Raw genomic sequence first — 18,971 nt, forward strand, 5'->3', positions numbered from 1 at the left:
TCTCTTCATTTTACCAAAATGAATGGGATTTCACTTGCTTTCATGCATGGCAAAGTCATATAGCACAATGGGTAGCAATAGTTAAAATTCAGAGCACGCTGTCTTTAAAAACCACACAAAAAGGTAATGAGAACTAAGTCTTATGGACAATTACTGATTTTTGGATTGTGTCAGCAGTTACAAAAACCATTACCGAAAAGACAGACAAGTGACAAAGCTGGATACTGTTGCATATATTCTTTTTTAATTTCCACCAGAAGGTACTTTTAGCTAAGATAAAACCATTACCAACAAAATCGCAGGGGTGCATATGGATGATGGATTCCACATTACATGTTGGGGAATATCAAAAAGGAACACTTTCTAAAGGTGACACTTGGTAGTTATAATCAAGTTTTCAATATCACATTCATTTTGTCCACGCAAAATCCTGAAGTAGCCATTTTCTCCCCAGATCTTTCCCCAGGAATTTGCAACAATCTAGGGAGGTGGGAAGAAGAGACATAACACAGAACATTATTTAGTTAGATAGAAACACACCCTCTTCTGCCCACTCAGAATCCAAATGGCTTACTATATGGTTCTCCTCTCCTCCAGTTAATCCTTACAATAGCTCTATAAATTACTCTGAAAGAATGTGACTGGTCCAAGATGATTAATAATTCAATTTATTATCTGCCCTTTCTCTTTAGACTTAGGGCAGAATACATCATGGTAGACATACAAAAATAAGGTATACATAAAATCATAAACAATAAAAATAGGTAAAAACCTAAACAGCTTAAAAACAAAATCAGAGTCCAGTGGCACCTTTAAGACCAACAAAGATTTATTCAAGGCGTGAGCTTACGTAGTCCTCAGACTAAGTGTGCTTGCACTGGAAAGCTAATGCCTTGTTGGTCTTACAGGGGCCAGTGGACTCTGATTTTGTTTTGTTGTGCTGCTTCAGACCAACATGGCTACCCACTTGAACCTAGCTTAAAAACAATTAAACATTATTGCTTATTCCATTCCATACATTAAAAAGGAAGGAGAGAGGTGACAGAACGTTCTCCCAGATCACAATTGTCTATAACTGGGGCTTTGACAGGGAGACCAGTGGTGCTTTTAGGCCTCAGCAATAGGCCTGGTGAAACAGCTCTGCAGAACTATTCAAAATCCCACAGAGCTCTGGTCTCATTTGGGAGAGCATTCCATCAGGGCGGGGCCAGGGGCCAGGGCCCAAGACCCTGGCTCTGGTGAGGCCAATCTGATCTCCTTGGCAATCTGAAGCTTCCATGACAAATTGGGGATACCAAAGAGTTTAGACTAATACTCTAACCACCTCACCATACGGTCTCTGTCAATGCTCGCTGTATAAGAATGCAGTGAATGATATGTCCCCCAACGTAAGTGATGAGACATTGGGGTCTTTCAAATGGGTTGGCCCTTTCCCATGCTTCTTATAAGGAGCTACTTTACGTTAAGCCTAAATAAATTAGACTTTATAAGAGACACAAAGGTATCGCCACTGTGCTGCTCTCCTTGTCAGGTCAAGTATAAACACGTAATACATTATCGAAGTGTTCACTCCCAACTGGCCAATGCCATACAGCAGATATAAGGGAGTGACGGGGTCCCTCCGATAATCAGCCTGTGCAAGTAGTATTTGGAGTTGAGGAAAGGCATGTGGATAGTGGGTGCTTATCTTTTGCCTTTGATTTTTGAGAGCAAAATCACCCTGCATAAGCTGCCTTTTTCTTCAAAGAGAAGGGGGGAAATGAAAACCCATAGCCTTTCCCTAGGATTGAAAGCTTTGGGTTGGGAGATTCAAGGAGTCCTTGGGGGTGGAGCTGGGAATGGGCAGGATTTGGGGTGGGGAAGGGCCTCAGTGGAGTATAATGCTATGGAGTCCCCCTTTCTGAAGCAGCTGTTTCTTCCAGGATCTATTTAGTCTGGAGGTCCCACCTGGAGACTGGCATCTCTGCTTTCTCCATGGGTAAAATTGCAACACAAGGAAAGTGATTGTGAATTGTAAAAGGTCCAGAGAAGGAAAAGTTAAGCAGTCTCCAATTTGGCTTTTAAATATAACCCATGGTGGACAAAGCATAGAATTCCAATCCACATCATATGTCATTTGAGCCTTACTCTGGCACTGTGTCACTGGGTACATTCGTTAAAACTTTCATTTGTTCATTAGATGGCATGCATTGATGGTGACGATGCTCCTGCTAAGACAGGGCGAAGGAAAAAGAGATGCTGAGAGAAACTTAAATTGCTGCTAAGGTAAACACTGTGTGTGAATATGGCCCCAGCCATGACAGATCCAGGAGACAGATATAGGGCAACAGAGGAGCTCCAACAATCTGGGTAAATGGGGACCTTTAAACGCCTTTGAAATCAGAGGCACCGAGTTTCATGGGTTTCCATGGGATTTCATCATCACAATTAGACTTTTCTCTATTGTAAGGTGTAACTTACCCAGTATTTCTGCCTTTGGTGTCCTGCCTCTTGCAGAACTCCCCACCTAACAAAAGAGACAGCATTAAATGAGATACCCTTCATTCATTTTTCTTATGTATCCTATTAGGGGAAGGGGTGAACAAAACAAACATCAACAACTGGAAACTTCTTCTTTTTTTAAGCTGTAAGTAGTCAGTACGAATCATAACAGCTGGGTGTATTCTATCTTTTAATTTTCACCAAAACAGACTTTTAGCTAAAATGAAGTCTTTTTTTAAAGTCTTTGGAGGATGTTTTAAAATCTGTGGAGGACGTTGCCACTATGCCGTCTGAGAAATGCATTTTCGGCATCATTATGGAGCATGGCGCCCACCATTAAGACACTTAACATCTTTCATGAAATCAGCTTTTCTATTCCTTAATGAGTATTCTGCTGGGAGGCATTAACTGAGCAAACAGGAATGAGAGTAAATAAAAGTAAACATATTTTCCCCAAGCTTTTAATTTAATTCCAAAACCTCTTATTTTGCTCAGAGTTTAATTGGCAGTACTGAGAGAATGCTCGTAAATAAATTGGTGATAGCTCTTACTGTAGCTTTTAACTAAAGGGCAAAAAAACCTTCAGGTGATGAGCTATGCACAAATAGTTGTGATTTCCGCAGTCATCAAGCCAATAAACTCCTATTAAAATGCATGAAGAGGGCTGGGGGGGGGGGGAGACCACGCAGATTCCACAAAGCTATATTTTTGACACATATCCAAAGATTTCTATCCATGGTCTATAATTCAGGCCAATGCTTTCTATGTAGTGACCTTTAAAAAGCACTGTGAAGAATATACAGTCGTGAGTGCTGGCAGAGTTTAAATATGCAAAGAAGCTGAGAAAAAGCTGCTGAAAGAATAGACAGATTTGTTCAGAAGAGAAAAAAATTATATAAGGGAGAGGAGAGATCTAGTCCTGTAAACAGTCTGACTATGTTTTTCTGCGGGCAATCAGGGAAGAAGTCTGTTCAAAGGAGAAGGAAGTTTCCAATTGAGCCAATCAGGACACAGGAGGAGATTATCTGAAAAGTGTCAGGAAGTTCCTGATCTAAATATGCTGACTACGCATCTCCTCCAATGCCCCATGCAGGAGACGCATCATCTATGCTGTTGAATCATGCACACTACGGATCTTGCGTATTCCAACAGTCAGGTGAGTATGAAAAAAAAAAAAATCAGGGTGATCACTAAGTTCCTCTTGGTAAGTGGAACCAGAGGGAAGAAGCTTGGGCAAAAGTGCTTCACCAGAGGAAAACTCCTCAATCCCTTGAAAGGTGTCCCTGGATCCAACCCAGAGAATTTTACTAGGGCATAGCCACATTGGACTGCTTCCAGGTCCAACACAGATTGTATCAAAGTCAAACCAAAGGTGAACTGCAAGTTGTGTTTTCAGAGCTCCCAGGGATTTTTGAAAACTCAATGCTCAGACATTGGGGGGGGGGGATGGTGCATGCCCCCCCCCAGCCCATAACCTCATTTGGCAGATAAATATGCAAGGCACATTTGGGGGGGGGGTCTTTTGTTTTTATTACTTATATCAATTTGTGATTATGTATCTGTATCAGCCATGGAGAGGGTAGAATTTTAAAAGATCAGTTTACATTTTTGTTGAAACATACACATAGGAAGCTGCATTATGCTGAAGCAGACCATTGGTCCATCAAATTTACGTAGACTGGCAACAGCTCTTCATGGTCTTAAGCAAAGGGCTTTCGCATCACTTACTCACAGATCATTTTAATCAAAGATACAAGGAATCGAACCCGGGACCTTCTGCATGCTGAGCAGATGCTCTGAGCCACAGCCAGTTCTCACACATATTAGTATGTAGCACCTATGAGAACCTGTGTAATACTATTGATGGTGTTCCAAGTCTGACCATGTGATTTCTGGCCTGAATGGTTATTTCTTGCTAAAAGTTTCCGAAGACTCATTGCAATATGTGAAAAACATCCAAATTGGCATGGTAGAAGTTATAGCCATTTTACCATATCCATTGACCAATTCGACTAGTAAAATTTCCTGTTATTTATCACTATCACTAAATAGCAGTAAAGCCCTTTGCATTCTGTAATGCAATGGGCACTAGCTCATGGTTTGGTATGGGTTTAGTGCCTCCCTTGGAAGCTGGCAACCCTAAAAGGAGGTCTCTCTGTGCACAGCAGTCCTGACCCTAGTCCGGTTCACGCACATTTAGATAGTACGGAATTCCAGAACATGAACCTACACCAATCTGATAATAAAATCACAGTCCAGTAGCACCTTTAAGACCAACAAAGATTTATTCAGGAAGTCAGCTTTCAAGTGCAAGCAGTGTTCATCAGACCACATCAATCTGGCAACCTTACCTCCTCTCTGCAATGTTTTCTTGACCTAAAATAGGTCAGGGGGTGCTATGTGCCTGGGTAGGTGGCTGCAAAGGCATTATACCAGGGGTAGTCAAACTGCGGCCCTCCAGATGTTCGTGGACTACAATTCCCAGGAGCCCCCTGCCAGCGAACGCTGGCAGGGGGCTCCTGGGAATTGTAGTCCATGGACATCTGGAGGGCCGCAGTTTGACTACCCCTGCATTATACACTTTTGAGGCCCCACTTTCAAACCTCCAGGAATATTTCCAACCAAGAGGTAGCTAACCTTCAGGTGGGGCCTGGAGAGCTCCTGGAATTACAGCTCATATCCAGACTATAAAGATTACTTCTCCAGGTAGAAACGGCTGCTTTGGAGGATAGACAGGGTTGTTGTGCAGAAGAAACTAATGCAGGTTGTTGTGGAGATGAAATACAAGGCCTACTGCACAGGGTTGTGCAGATGAAACTGGAGGCAAAATGACCTCTGCAACAGAATCCAGTTTCATGGACACAACCACCTTGCGAAGTAGGCCTCAAATGTTCAGAGAGTTGCAGAGAAGAGTCATGCATGGCTTGGCTGCATCTGCCCACAAGCAGCGAGGCTGGCCACAGCAATATTTTAAGTGAGAAGGGTTTTTTTCTGTCAGGTTAGGCAGAAGGGGAAGGTTTTTCCCCTTCAAAAGGAATACCCATGCATACCCTCAGTCAGAAGTATGAATAACTCTTTATGTATATCCTTATCCATTGTTGTTTCTCTATATATTTCTGAAACAGCCTAGGGGGTGGGACATGTCCGGCTGTCCAAGTTGGAATAGGGCCAATCAGGGTGCAGCCAGCTTTGCTCTGATTGGCCCTGCCCCTGTGGCTCCCGCCCTCTGGCCCTGGACACTAGCCTCTTTGCTCTCAGACGCCTCAGTGCCTGGAGCCAGCAGCAGGTAAGGGGAGAGGGCCCTGGACAAAGGGTCGTGGTGGAGGGCTTGCTAACGAGGGCCTCTTGGCCTGCTAGGCTGGGCTTGCTCATGAAGGCCTCCCGGCCTGCTGACTGCCTGCTAAGGAGCTCTGTCTTGGGCCTGCTAATGAGCTTCCCAGCCCCCGCCCGCCCCACTTGATTTGGCTGCAAGCTGAGGCCCAAAGCCACCTTAAGCTGCCTGGCCAGGGGCCAGGGGAGGGAGCCCTTTTGGGGCCCGTTCTTAGGAACGGGATTTGAAGCTAGTAGATACATAATACTAAATATTACAAAATACTAAATATCTCTGTTGGTGCGAGCTTAAATGGACTCCGGGGAATGGTAGAGGACAGGAAGGCCTGGAGGATCATTGTCCATGGGGTCGCGATGGGTCGGACACGACTTCGCACCTAACAACAACAATTACTAGTTACTCGCCAATGTGATTCAAGCACGTCCAAAGGATATAAAATATTTTAACCATTATAACCTCATGTCATCTTTTCTGCTTATATCAAAAAATTAACTTTTTTTTCATCTCCCAAAAGTTTTAAAGTTTTATTATGTCTAACTTCTGTACTCTGATCTGTGACTGTATAAATAAACTTGATTTGACAATTAGTCACAATACTAAACGGGTACATAACATCACAATAGCAGCTGAAATATTTGTTTTCCTGCAAAGGAAAGTGACATACAACTCTAATCAGCATCTCTACAAGTCTCTAGCACTTTTTAGGAAAACATGATTATAATAAAGTTTGAAAACAACAGTCTAAGGACCTGCTGTGTTGTTACATTTCTCTCGAAATCAGTGTTCCTGACCTCATTTGTTTCATCACTTGACACCTTGACGGATCCCCTTAGCTCAACCATAAGCACCCACTTTAAGTGATTTAATAGTACCAAGGCAAATAAATCCTGAAGCACTCTGGGTAATGCTAAAATCAATCTGCTGAAAAATGCTAATACCTTCTCTTGCTATTAATCTGTATATATAAATCAGTGCTTAAGAACACATTCTGGTTGAAGTTTAGTTGTGACATTCCTTAAATGAGGTTTTTGTGGGGGGTTTTGTTTCCAGTGGATGAAGACAAGCAGGAAGGAAAAAGTGTATTAGTGCAAAAATACACTTATTTTATTGCTGCAAGACTGAAGCCCAAGCTGGTGCCCTCTTCTAGGATAACAGCAGCTTTTACTAAGACTTCTACACAGTCACTCTACAGAAGCCTCTACAGGGAGTAGAACTGGTGACTGGACAAGCTGGTAGGATGATACAGCATACAGAAGAACAAGGCAGCATGGCTTCTGAAAAAGTCAGCATGGCTTCTGAAGAATGGAAGTTCGGTCTCCATCTTTCTGCATTCTTTGAATATGTTAAAAGCATGTTGATAAATGATCTTGTAGACATGGTATATTTGGACTGCCCAGAAACTTCAGTTGGCTCAAAATTCAAAAGGTAGGCTATAGTCAGGGCTTGGCTACAGGGATTATAGCACCTTGTGCTAAAAGATCTGGACAGGCTACCTTTTGATTTCTGGGCACAATTGAAAGTGCTGGTTCTTACATTTAAATCCCTACATAGCTTGGGGCCTGGGTATGCAAAAGACCATCGCCTACCATACTACACCAATTTGGTGTTGTGGTTAGGAGTGCAGACTTCTAATCTGGCGAGCCGGGTTTGATTCTGCGCTCCCCCACATGCAACCAGCTGGGTGACCTTGGGCTTGCCAGGGCACTGATAAAGCTGTTCTGACCGAACAGTGATATCAGGGCTATCTCAGCCTCACCCACCTCACAGGGTGTCTGTTGTGGGGAGAGGAAAGGGAAGAAGATTGGAAGCCACTTTGAGACTCCATTGGGCTGAGAAAAGCGGCATATAAGAGCCAACTCTTCTTCTCCTATTTCTTCTTCCGTTTCTTCTACATAGCCTGCCAGTCTGGAGTGGTCTGCAAAGTGTAATGGCCCCAGAGCAAGCTGAGTCACCTTTGTGATGTTACAAACCAGCACTGCAGGGCAACTCAGTTAAGATCTGCTTTCTCAAGTCCTGTAAGGCCGGTTTGACATCCACTTTAACATCTTCTAGCACCAGGCCCAAATACATAATTTTACACAGTGTTCTAATTAGGGGTTTTATGTTTCCAGGGTTCTTTTAATGGTCTGCTGCTGTTTCATGGATATTGTTTATATCAAATGGCTTTTTTATACTGGCATATTAAATTCTAGTTATTTAAAATTTGTGGCTATTCAATTTAGTTATCTGGTTTGTAAACAAGGATTTGTTAGCGGTTTATAACTCAGTGCACTGGGTTCATAATGTGGATAGAGTAAACCTTTTCTTGCCCATAAGCTGGGAAAACTGGATAAGGCAGAAGATGCAGAAGACACCACAGGAGGGACTTCATTCAATAAATAACATAGATCTTGCTGCCACAGAATATAGGTGGTTTTAAAGGAGAATTGGATTAAAACATGGATGAAAATGTATAAATGACTGTTTGCCATTATGGGTAGTTGGAACCTCCATGTTCAAAAGCAGTGTACCCCAAATACCAGTTGCTGTTTATATCATCTGAAGGAGACTTTGGTCTCTGTGGCCTGCTTGCAGGTTTTCCTAGGACATCTAAGGTGTCAGGATACCGAACTAATGGACTTCCAGGCTGATCCTGCAGGGCTTTCATACATTTTACAATGACAGGATGCAAAGTCACCAACACTTATATTCTGGGATGCACCAGAGTGGCTCCATCTTTCTATTACCATTTTGCATCCAAAAATATTGTTGTAACTGAAGTAGAAACTGATAAAACAAATAAGCACAACAATGCATGATTCCGTTCTACTTGCCCTTGCCCTCCATCCTATTTTGAGCTGTAGCAGCAACAGGCTCCACTAGCTAAAGAAGGCAGACAGGATTACCTTCAGGAACAGGTATCTTCTATTTACATAAATTCAAAATGAAACACTGCAGCAGTATTTTAACAAGGATTACAGTGGAAATGGGAAGAAACTTAACCACATTAAAATATATCTTAGACAAATGCTCTCTCATTTAATATTGCATGGACTGCTGAATGATCTGCCAAACTCCACTTAACCTCAAATAACTAAAAATGTCAAACAATTACTTTTACAACATGGGTTTAGCTTTTTATCTACTTATCGGAAGAAAAATCCTAATAGTCCCCAAAAAAGGAACTATACACTTCCATCAAAAATGATGGAAAGCTCTTCCTATGGGGGAAAACAGATCAGAAAGAAGGAAAGGTGATGATAAGTCATCTGCTTATTCAATCAATCCAATGTCTCAGCATCCAGGGAAATTGTCACTAAGGCTCACTTACATTTTTGTAGGTGTTATCTATTTAACATGTACCACATAGGTTCTCCTTCAAAGGCTACAAAATGGTGTTTTCACACATCTGAGGAGAGACTGGTAAAACTCTTAAGTACTAGAGGATCTGAAAAAGCCTTGTCTCCTATACAAGCCTGATTCTTCTCTTAGGGCGCTATTCCTGGAGAAGAGATGGGTGATGACTGAAAATAGAGCCTTCAGGGTGGCCACACCCTCTTTTCAGAATGCACAGAAAGAATATTTTTCAGGGATTAACCAAGCTAGTGTAGAAGAAGAGTTGGTTCTTAAATGCTGCTTTTCTCTACCCGAAGGAGTCTCAAAGCGGTTTTCTATGCTGAAAACAAAGGGAAAGACCTGGGATGAATCTGCATGGAGCTTTTATTCCAATCCCAGGTCAATTCAATTCCTGCCGTCTAAACTGAATGCGATTTCCATTTTGATCTTTGGCTATTTAAATTTTCATCTGCAACAAGCAACAATTGATCCAGAGTGACCCTACCTTTCCCCCGCAATATCCTGGAATGGATATAACCCTCGATATTTGAAAAATCAGTATGAGTAAGCGTGCTGCTGTCTGCTTTCCCTGAAATAAATTGCTGCCGAGACTCCAACACTGTAGAAAAGCCCTGAATGGACAGGATGTGAGTTCCTGGTTTCCAGGGAGGATTGTGTAAAGCGGCATCTGAATCGGCCGTTCCAGGCTGACGCAGCCAGCATCGCCCTGCGGGGGGGGGGGGATGGGAGGCACAGGCGCGTCACTCGGTTCACACACACAGGTGTGGAGCTCCGTGCCTGGGTGTGTGCGCCAACTGGTACACTGGTACCCGCACTCCCCCCCTGTGGTGCAGCGCTGGCTGTGTCAGCTGGGACAGCCAATTCGGCCGCCACCGCACACAACCCTATTCCCAGGTTGCAAGGCTTCCCTTAAAGGAAAAGGTCTAACTTTTCTCAGCAGAAGCTCCAGAAGCTCTAACTTCTCTCAGCAAAGATTTTCCTCTTGGATTTATTCCCCCTCCTTTGCTATATCCAATCCTCTCCCCTCCCCTTCAAGAAAAGAAAAGAAAGAAGCTCTTGCTGCGCTTGGCTCCCCCCCCCTTTCTGAGCTTCCCTAATCACATGCAGAACACTTTTCTGTTTCAATGGGAAGGGGGGTATAGAGGAAGATCCGAGTTCAAATCGATCTGAATTCAGCAGGATCCACAACGGAATAAACAAAGTAAGTGCAGAATCAGACCTGGATTATGTTTATGGAAGTTGCTAGGAAAGGAAAAACCAATTACAGCTATTAGAATGGTACCTATGCTGTACTTGTGTAATTTTGCATAGAAATGTCAGAAGCTAGAATTCATTTCACACACATTTGTTCTCTTTGCTGCAGGGTAAGAGTACAGCATTCTTGTTAGTAAGGGTCTGTTCCTAGCTGAATATGGAAGCAAGCAGGAGAAAATGGTGGTGGTTTAAATGGCCCCCTATAAGAGGCAGCATAAGAGACTCTCTCTCTCTCTCCCCCCACCCCACCCCCTCTATTTCTAAGTAGCTCAGGGTAGCCTATTTAAAAACAATATTTTTAGCAAAAAACACTAAAGGGAAAGATTAACCTCCACATACAACTGTTCCTCTTAAAGTTAGTTTTTTTTTTTAACAAAAGTACAGATGTGCATGCCAGGTACATACCTGGCATGTACATGTACATAAGCATGTACACACTCAAACAAACTTGTTCTTCAAGCAAGAATTAATTTTGGGGTGAACTGATTGTCATTTCTGAAAAAATGTTCAAGTTACTAAACTTGGATCTCATTTCTGAAAACCAATAAGAAGCTGAAGAGCATAATTTAGGCAGCAGCTTTACTTACTGAAAAGAAATCTGACACTTTCCGATCTCCACTATCTATTTTAAGACCATCTTCACACATTTGAGTTGTAACTCTTGCATGCCTTAAATCAGTGGTCCCCAGCCTTTTTATCACCGGGGACCGGTCGACACTTGACAATTTTACTGAGGCCCGGGGGGGGGGCAGTCTTTTGCCGAGGGACGTCACCACCGCTGACTGAGCCACTGCTCCACTTGCTTTCTCACCAGCACCCCTAACTTCCCACTGCCCACTGGGGGACGCTGCCATCAGCACCTACCCAGTGCCATGCCAAGGGGGAGCCCCAGCCATAGTGGCCACTGGAGAGCACCAAAGGTGAGCCGGCGGCAGAGTGGCAGGGCAGCCCCCAAGGCAGCAGCCAGGGAGGAGGACGAGGAGGAGCTGCAGCCTGGTACTGACTGATCCACGAACCGGTACCGGTCCCAGGACCGGGGATTGGGGATCACTGCCTTAGATAACAGTTGGTGTCATGCTGTGGAATCCAGAATCAGCATATTTAACTTACATCTTTCAGCAGATAACATCCTAGTCAATCCATTGTATTCCAGTATTTTTCATGTCATGTGCCAACATTTCCCAGACTTTATTTCTGTGTTTTTTTTTTCAAATGTAAAACACAGTTGCAGCACCAGGCTGTCTCATCTGGATAATCAAAGCTTTCCTTTCAAGCTTTCTTTCTTATATAAGAACCAACTCCTTCTCCTTCTCCTTCTCCTTCAGCTTCAGCCCCAGCCGGCTGTTACAATTTGACAATCTTTGTGATGAAAAATCATGCTATTTGTGATCCTTTTGGTAAATGTGGCTGACTTTTTTGTGTGAACAGGGCAATGTCTTTTCCAGATTTAATACAGTAGAGGTTTGCACATACCAAAGCTGGAAAATAGTGTGTGTTGCCCTGTTTATACAATTTGGCAGCTGTGCATATCAGGAGAATCACTGGTAGAGTGCTGTTTTGTGTTAAGTGAAGTTGGACTACCAAAACTCAATGAGAGAACAATACTTCAGCTATTTCCTGCTCACTTCTGCAGCTGGAAACTTATCCAAGTTAATCAATTAATCAATTATAAATGCATTATCGATAAAGTTCAGTGACTTTTTTCCAAAGAACAATAGATTGTTTGATCTGCTATCCACACTGATCCAACGGCTCACTTCCACGGAACCTACTGTCCCAGAATATCTTTCTCAGAGCTGGTTCTCTTCCTGACTCATAAGTACAGACACATAGGTAACAAACTTTTAGCTGCTTCCACAGATAGATTTCTTAAAAGCTCCAGAAAGATAGAAAGCTCTAGATAGATTTCTTTTATAAATTTTTTTTTTATAAATTAGACGGTCCTCAAGTTACAGAGTGCAGGTAAACCTTTACACTGAACACAACACATTACAACCTGCACAATCCATTAGTCCATTAAAGCTGTAGAGGGGCAATGGATGTTTAACACAAAGTGCTTTTGTAAGCTATTATGATATTTCCTTCTTCACATCAATCTTCTACTTTTTAAGCAATCTGAGATGGTCAAAGATTTTATGATTGTTTGGGCAAGGAATCTTGAATATAACATTTCATTGGAAACCTGGCAAAAAGTGTGGAGTAAAGATCTGAAAGCAATTCTAAACTGCATTATTGTTGGTACATGACTCCACATAAATTATCAAAAATAAACTGAGGCATATTAGATAGATATCGGAAATGCAGGGAAGTGAGAAGGATAATGTTTCACATGTGGTGAACCTGCAAATGAGCAAGACAATTCTGGCAGGATATCCAGGAAGAAATTTCAAAAATCCTTAAGGACACCATAGCCTTAAATCCAGAAGCTTATCTTTTAGGATTTTTGGTCAATGAAAAAGATAAAAAATATAGGGAGATATTTATATACTTGACAATGACGGCAAAGATTGCATGGGTGAAATATTGGAAGTTAAGGGAGATATCCACTATATTAGATTGGCACTTGAAAATGTTAGAGCTCGCCCAGATGGTGAAATTAATATATATTGAAGATAAAACAAATATTGGACTTTAAGACAAAATGGAATCTTTGGATAGCATTTATCAGGAAAAAAATATAATTGTGGATTTATGACTATTGGTTATGACATGATTTATATAAGGGGAAATGCGACTGGACTTAAAAATTTTGAATAGATTTACTGATCTTGTTCTATATATTCAACAAATACAGTTGGAAGTTATTATTCGTAAATGTAACTTAATCTATTAACATGTCACTTTCTGGGGCTGATAAATGTATTTTAATGAAATGGACTATAAATAAAATTTGAAATAAAAAAAAAGAATTTTGAGATCCAGGAAAAAAAAACCCATATAGCCTGGCAGAAAACGAAACTCTAGAGTCTAGAGCTGTGGTCCACAACCTTTTTGGGGTTGCGGACCGGTGGGGGGGAGGGCAATCCGGGCGCAGCAATTGCTATTGGCCCCTCCAAATAAGCATTTAAGATATTCGTAGCATTGCTCTGTCAAGGCCAGTATAGGCAGACTGCCACAACCCCTCCAAGGCATCAGTCAGAGAAAGGCTTTTTCAAGCAATTGCTACTGAAGATATTTAAGTGAAGATGTTAAGAAACCATGTTTGCATCCTCCAAGTTTTCTCTCCAGTCTCAGTAGAAACAATCAAATTATCTCCAGAGTCCATTAGGTATCTCCACTGCTTATTTGTTATGGATTATGGAAATAGATAAAGTAAAAAAATGCCCATGATTTTACTCACCCAGCAATTTTGACAGAATGAGTTTTAGTGGCATGACCTTGCTGTGGTAAGACTCCTTCAGTTCTCCTGCATTTATAAATCCCACTTTTGTAAAGGAAGAAATCATGATGTACTTGCATTACAGCTAAATACAAAAGAAGCAAAGCTGGTGATTGTATTCTTTATTCTTCTCCTGTCAACTTTTTTCATGACTGATTTATTTCTGCTGTACAGAAGACTGGTTAGCAATCCCTCATTACAAAGTATCATGAAGGAAGCATTAAATATAAGCAATAATTAATGTTAATTGACACCAGTAGTGATAAGCAGAAGCAAAAATCAGTTAAGTTCAAATGTATTGTTTATAACCTAAGATTATCGCAATGTGAACTCCAAAAGTAATTTCTCTAAATGTAATATACTTTTGTTTATCTTCCCCTTTTGCCATGCAATATTTTGCCTACCTTCTCCATATAGAGATTTGTACAATTTTATGCACCCACTGGGCCTACTTATCATCCTTAATGCAAAAGTAGATGTGATCTTGGGATCTATAATTAGATTCCCTCATTTATTTATTTAAAACATTTTAATGCCACCTTTCCATTCAATCAGAGTTCACAAGGCAGCAAACATTTAAACAATTAAAATACATTTAAACATTTTAAACAATTAAACAATTAAAATACAATTAAAGTTATAAAATACATGGGCGCTGGTGGGGCCGGGTGGCTCGCAGGGCTCCTTGTGGGCCCCCCATGTCATGGCCCACCTGCTGCCCTCCTCCTCATCCCCCTCCCCCCCCGATGTCCTGGCTTCAGCGCTGCGAGAAAAGCAGGCCCAGCACGTCTCCAACGTGGCGGCTGCTATTTTCACCGCAGCAAAGCTTTTCCGCTCCTCCCCCCGGCCACAGCGCGGCGAAAGGAGCAGGCCCAATGTGTCTCTGACGTGTTGGGCCAGCTCTTCTCACCGCAGTGATGCCTTTCCTCCCCAAGGTCCTGGCTTCGGTGCAGCGAAAGGAGCAGGCCCGCCATGTTGGAGATGTGGTGGGCCTGCTCTTCTAGGCATATCAAAGCCTTTCCACCCCCCCTCCCCACCCAAGGTCCCGGGCTCGCCGCCAGGAAAGCAGCAACACGGCGGCCCTGCTCCTTTCCCGGCGGCGAAGCCTCTTCCCCCGGCCCCCTCACCTTGGAGTCCAGGATGGGCCAAGTGGCCAATGGGCCACTTGGCCCCGAAGTGACACTCAGACAGGCCAATCGGGAGCCGGTTCGCGGCTCCCTATTGGCCCCTCCAAATTTTTATCACGGACTTGCCCCGCCCCGCCCCTTTCTCCTCCAACCTAGGCCTTACGTTTTATTTTACCGTTCCACAGGAGCGGTTTACAGATGTGATCAGAGTCCAGTGGCACCTTTAAGGCCAACAATGATTTATTCAAGGAATGAGCTTTCGAGTGCAAGTCTGAGGAAGAGTGCTTGCACTCTAAAGCTCACACCTTGAATAAATCTTTGTTGGTCTTAAAGGTGCCACTAGATTCTGTTTTGTTGTGCTGCTTCAGACCAACACGGCTACCCACTTGAATCTAGCCTTATGTGATTTTTATTTGGAAAATGTCAGGCAAATATTTGGAGAGCTTATTCTGTATGGACATTAAATTAAATAATAAACTCATAAAATGAATGTTCCTTGGGGCAGCTATTTACCTACTCAGGGAATGTACAGGTGAATCCAGGTGATGGGGTTTCATATTGAAAGGGGCCCCTGATCCATTGTATGGAAGAAACATAGTTTCAAGAATGCTGAAGCACAAAATTTGAAAGGGGTGGGATGGGGGCACCAATGCCAGTGTGGGTGTTCAGTGTAAGCACTAGCTGCTGTATCGCCTATGTACATGAACATCCACGGAGCTGCCTTCTACTGAATCAGATGATTGGTCCATCAAAGTCATTACTGTCAGCAGCTTTCCATGGTCTCATGGTCTTTCACTTCACTTATGGCCTGATCCTTTTAACTAAAGATGGCAGGAATTAAACATTTAACCTAAAAGACATGGACATTTTCCATTTCCAGGGAAGATACAATCAGATGTAATCAACACTCTGAGGATAACAGCACCAAACAAATAATTGATGAGAAAGGAAAGAAAATAAATGGATGGATGCAGAATTTTCTCTGAAGTAGAAACAATAAGGCTATTTTTTCCCCATTACCTTGCACTGGTCCATTTTTTTTTATTTCTTCCATTATGTCAGTCTCCTAAAAATGAGGGGAAAGAAACATTCTTTACTTTATTTCGGCATACATTTTACAATATGTTGGATTCAATAATTTATTGATTGGTTTTTAGATTTCTATCCCATCATTCCAAAGGGATGGGATGTTAATGTTTAATCATTGCATATATGATTTGGTTTTAAGACTGCACTGGCAAATTAGGATGAGGTGTATGAGCTGCCATGCCAATCACTGTCACACTGAATGCACCAATATAGCAGCATGCAATTATGCAATTAAAGGCAAATACAGTAGAGAAAAATGAGCCTCTTGTGGCGCAGAGTGGTAAGGCAGAAGATATGCAGTCTGAAAGCTCTGCCCATGAGGCTGGGAGTTCGATCCCAGCAGCCGGCTCAAGGTTGACTCAGCCTTCCACCCTTCTGAGGTCGGTAAAATGAGTACCCAGTTGCTGGGGGGTAAACGGTAATGACTGGGGAAGGCACCCCGTATTGAGTCTGCCATGAAAACGCTAGAGGGCGTCACCCCAAGGGTCAGACATGACTCGGTGCTTGCACAGGGGAGACCTTTACCTTTACCTTATAGTAGAGAAAACGTTTCTGATCTAGTATCAAATGCTTTATATATATCCTGAAAATCGGCCATAAACTAGTCAATCTTTTTGTCTATATAACCCCAAAAGTTATATATAAACCCCAATGTCCTATTAAAAAGAGAATGTACAGCTAAATTTTAATTGTAAAGGACCATTTTGATGTAAGGAGACATTTTGTAGAAGAGTTTAATAGCAAACTGAACTGAATAACTGAACAGATGGGCATTCCAAGCCAAACAGTTCATCTGCTCTTCTAAAAATGCACATTTTATAGGATGTCCTGCGTTAGGCTGAGTGACGCAGCAAAGCTACCAGTGTGAAATAAAACGGCAGAAAAGATAAACTGATGAATATGGAAATCTGAACCTGCATAGTGCACTTACCCTTGAGGAGATCCTGTAGGGAGAACTGCACTGATGAAGACGATTGGAGGGTTCCACATTATTTGGACACGGCTGTGTGGCACGTCTTTTCCCATCGATACCAACTATACTTGAAATGGCACAAGTATTGTGGGGATTTTGGCTCCAGAATAATGGATAGCATGCATGAGAAACCAGCCTAGTTCAATGAAATACCATCGTTTGTTATAAAAGATAATTCTATCAGCTTGCCTGTTTTTATCCAACACAAGCTATATTTATCTTAGCCCTGACCTTGGGATAAGATAGTTACCAGCAATTACCTTGTAACCAGCAATTACCTTTCACACTGGTATGGGAACAGATGGGGCAAGCAACATATGGTGATGTGATAGACTTTGATCACTTCCGCAGACAGCTTTATTTCTCCCATGTTTGTGTGAGTAACAACTGAATTTCAAGGGGACTGATTGGCTGTTTTGGCAAAGAATTATCATTGGCTGTATTTGGATGTGTGACATAGTTTACTAATTTAACAGAATTAATTTTTGCTACATATTTCCATTGTGATGTAGGGAGTTCTTTGAGGAAGAGTGCTTGCACTCGAAAGCTCATGCCCTGAATAAATTTTTCTTGGTCTTAAAGGTGCTACTGGATTCTGATTTTGTTGTGCTACTTCAGACCAACACGGCTTCCCATTTGAATTTATAGTCTCTAAGTCACTTATGCTGAAAGGATCCCCTTGATGTTAAGTAGTGGCTAGTAGTGCTGTTGCCCTAGTCATCCAAGAAACAAAATTTGTGTTCAATAAGATGACTGTAGTCAAAAGTGTATCATTCCTGCTAAAATGGAACTTCATGATCAAGGGCCTATCAGTCAACCAGTGAAATGAAGCTACCTTTATACAAGTACAATTCTGCATACTTGGGAGCTCCCCAGGTATTTTATTTTTTTTTATTTATAATTCAATTTATACCTTGCCCCTCCCAACACAGTCAACCCAAGTCAGCTTAAAACAAGATAAAAACAATAAAATGTAACAATACAATCTCAATAAGACCCCTTCAATGAATACCCAATAAAAACAATATTACAATCTAACAACCCAACAATCCAACAGATGGCAGGACAACATTCTTCCCCTATTCCAGTCGGTAGATCATATACCCCAACTGCATCCATTCTCTGATATAGCCAGGAAGATCTAATCACAGTGATTTTCACTAGGTGGGACCTCTAGTTTGTAAATCTCAGGACAGCTCTCCTCCCCAGCCTCAACCAAAAACCTGCTGGAAGAGCTCTGTCAGGGCCCGTAGCTCTCCTGGGAGCTCATTCCACCAGGCTGGGCAAATGTCAGGGGGGGACGGGACAGCCAGCAGATTCATACCTGCAGAGCAAAGTGCTCTACAGGGGGCATAAGCAGATAAGCGGTCCCACAGATAGGTAGGGCCTAGGCTACATGTAGCTTAAATGTTAGAACCAAAACCTTGAATTTGACCTGGAAGCAAACTGGTAACCACTGGCTGAATATTAGGTGTTCTAGTGAGGACCCTTGCAACTGCATTTTGTACCAGGTGCAGTTTCCGGATCAAAGCCAAGGGTAGGCCCGCGTAGAGCAAGTTACAGAAGTCTAACCTGGAAGTAACCATTGCATAGCTCACCATGGCCAAGTGTTCCAAGGCCAGGTATGCTGATGATTATGATAATTTTATTATATTTGTTACCTGCTCTTTCTGCACAGACCCAGAGTGGGATATATCAAAACAACATATAATTAGATAAAGTGTATAAAAATACAATAAATAATACAATAAATAATTAAAATCTTCAACAGCGAAAACAATGCTGTCCTTCATTGCCTAGTTCTAGTTTTTAGAAGCAGGTAGGGGAGAAGGGCAGAGTAGTGATTGTAAGGGGAAGGGGAAGTCTACCAAAAAGTTCAATAAGGACTGGACATATTTTATGAGGTACAGCATACAGAAAACAATCGAACTTCATTTAAAGGGGGGGGAGGGAAAATAGGAAGATACCATATCCATTAGAGCAGTCTTCCCCAGCCTACAG

At 42.2% G+C, this 18,971-nt stretch overlaps 1 protein-coding gene across 1 annotated transcript in view; it reads right to left on the reverse strand.

The window, feature by feature from the left end:
- Nucleotides 1-222: 222 nt before the first annotated feature.
- Nucleotides 223-18,971, reverse strand: part of TINAG (tubulointerstitial nephritis antigen) — a 41,163-nt gene continuing 22,414 nt past the window's right edge. Inside the window, exons 7-11 of the mRNA XM_077308766.1 lie at nt 16,929-17,106; nt 15,929-15,974; nt 13,743-13,866; nt 2,461-2,506; nt 223-480 (exon numbers count right to left, since the gene is read on the reverse strand). Of these exons, the coding sequence (XP_077164881.1) occupies nt 364-480; nt 2,461-2,506; nt 13,743-13,866; nt 15,929-15,974; nt 16,929-17,106 (511 nt within the window). The 3' untranslated portion in view covers nt 223-363. The remainder of the gene's footprint in view (nt 481-2,460; nt 2,507-13,742; nt 13,867-15,928; nt 15,975-16,928; nt 17,107-18,971) is intronic.

Source organism: Paroedura picta, chromosome 1, assembly GCF_049243985.1.
Source record: "Paroedura picta isolate Pp20150507F chromosome 1, Ppicta_v3.0, whole genome shotgun sequence".
NCBI classification, from domain to species: domain Eukaryota; kingdom Metazoa; phylum Chordata; class Lepidosauria; order Squamata; family Gekkonidae; genus Paroedura; species Paroedura picta.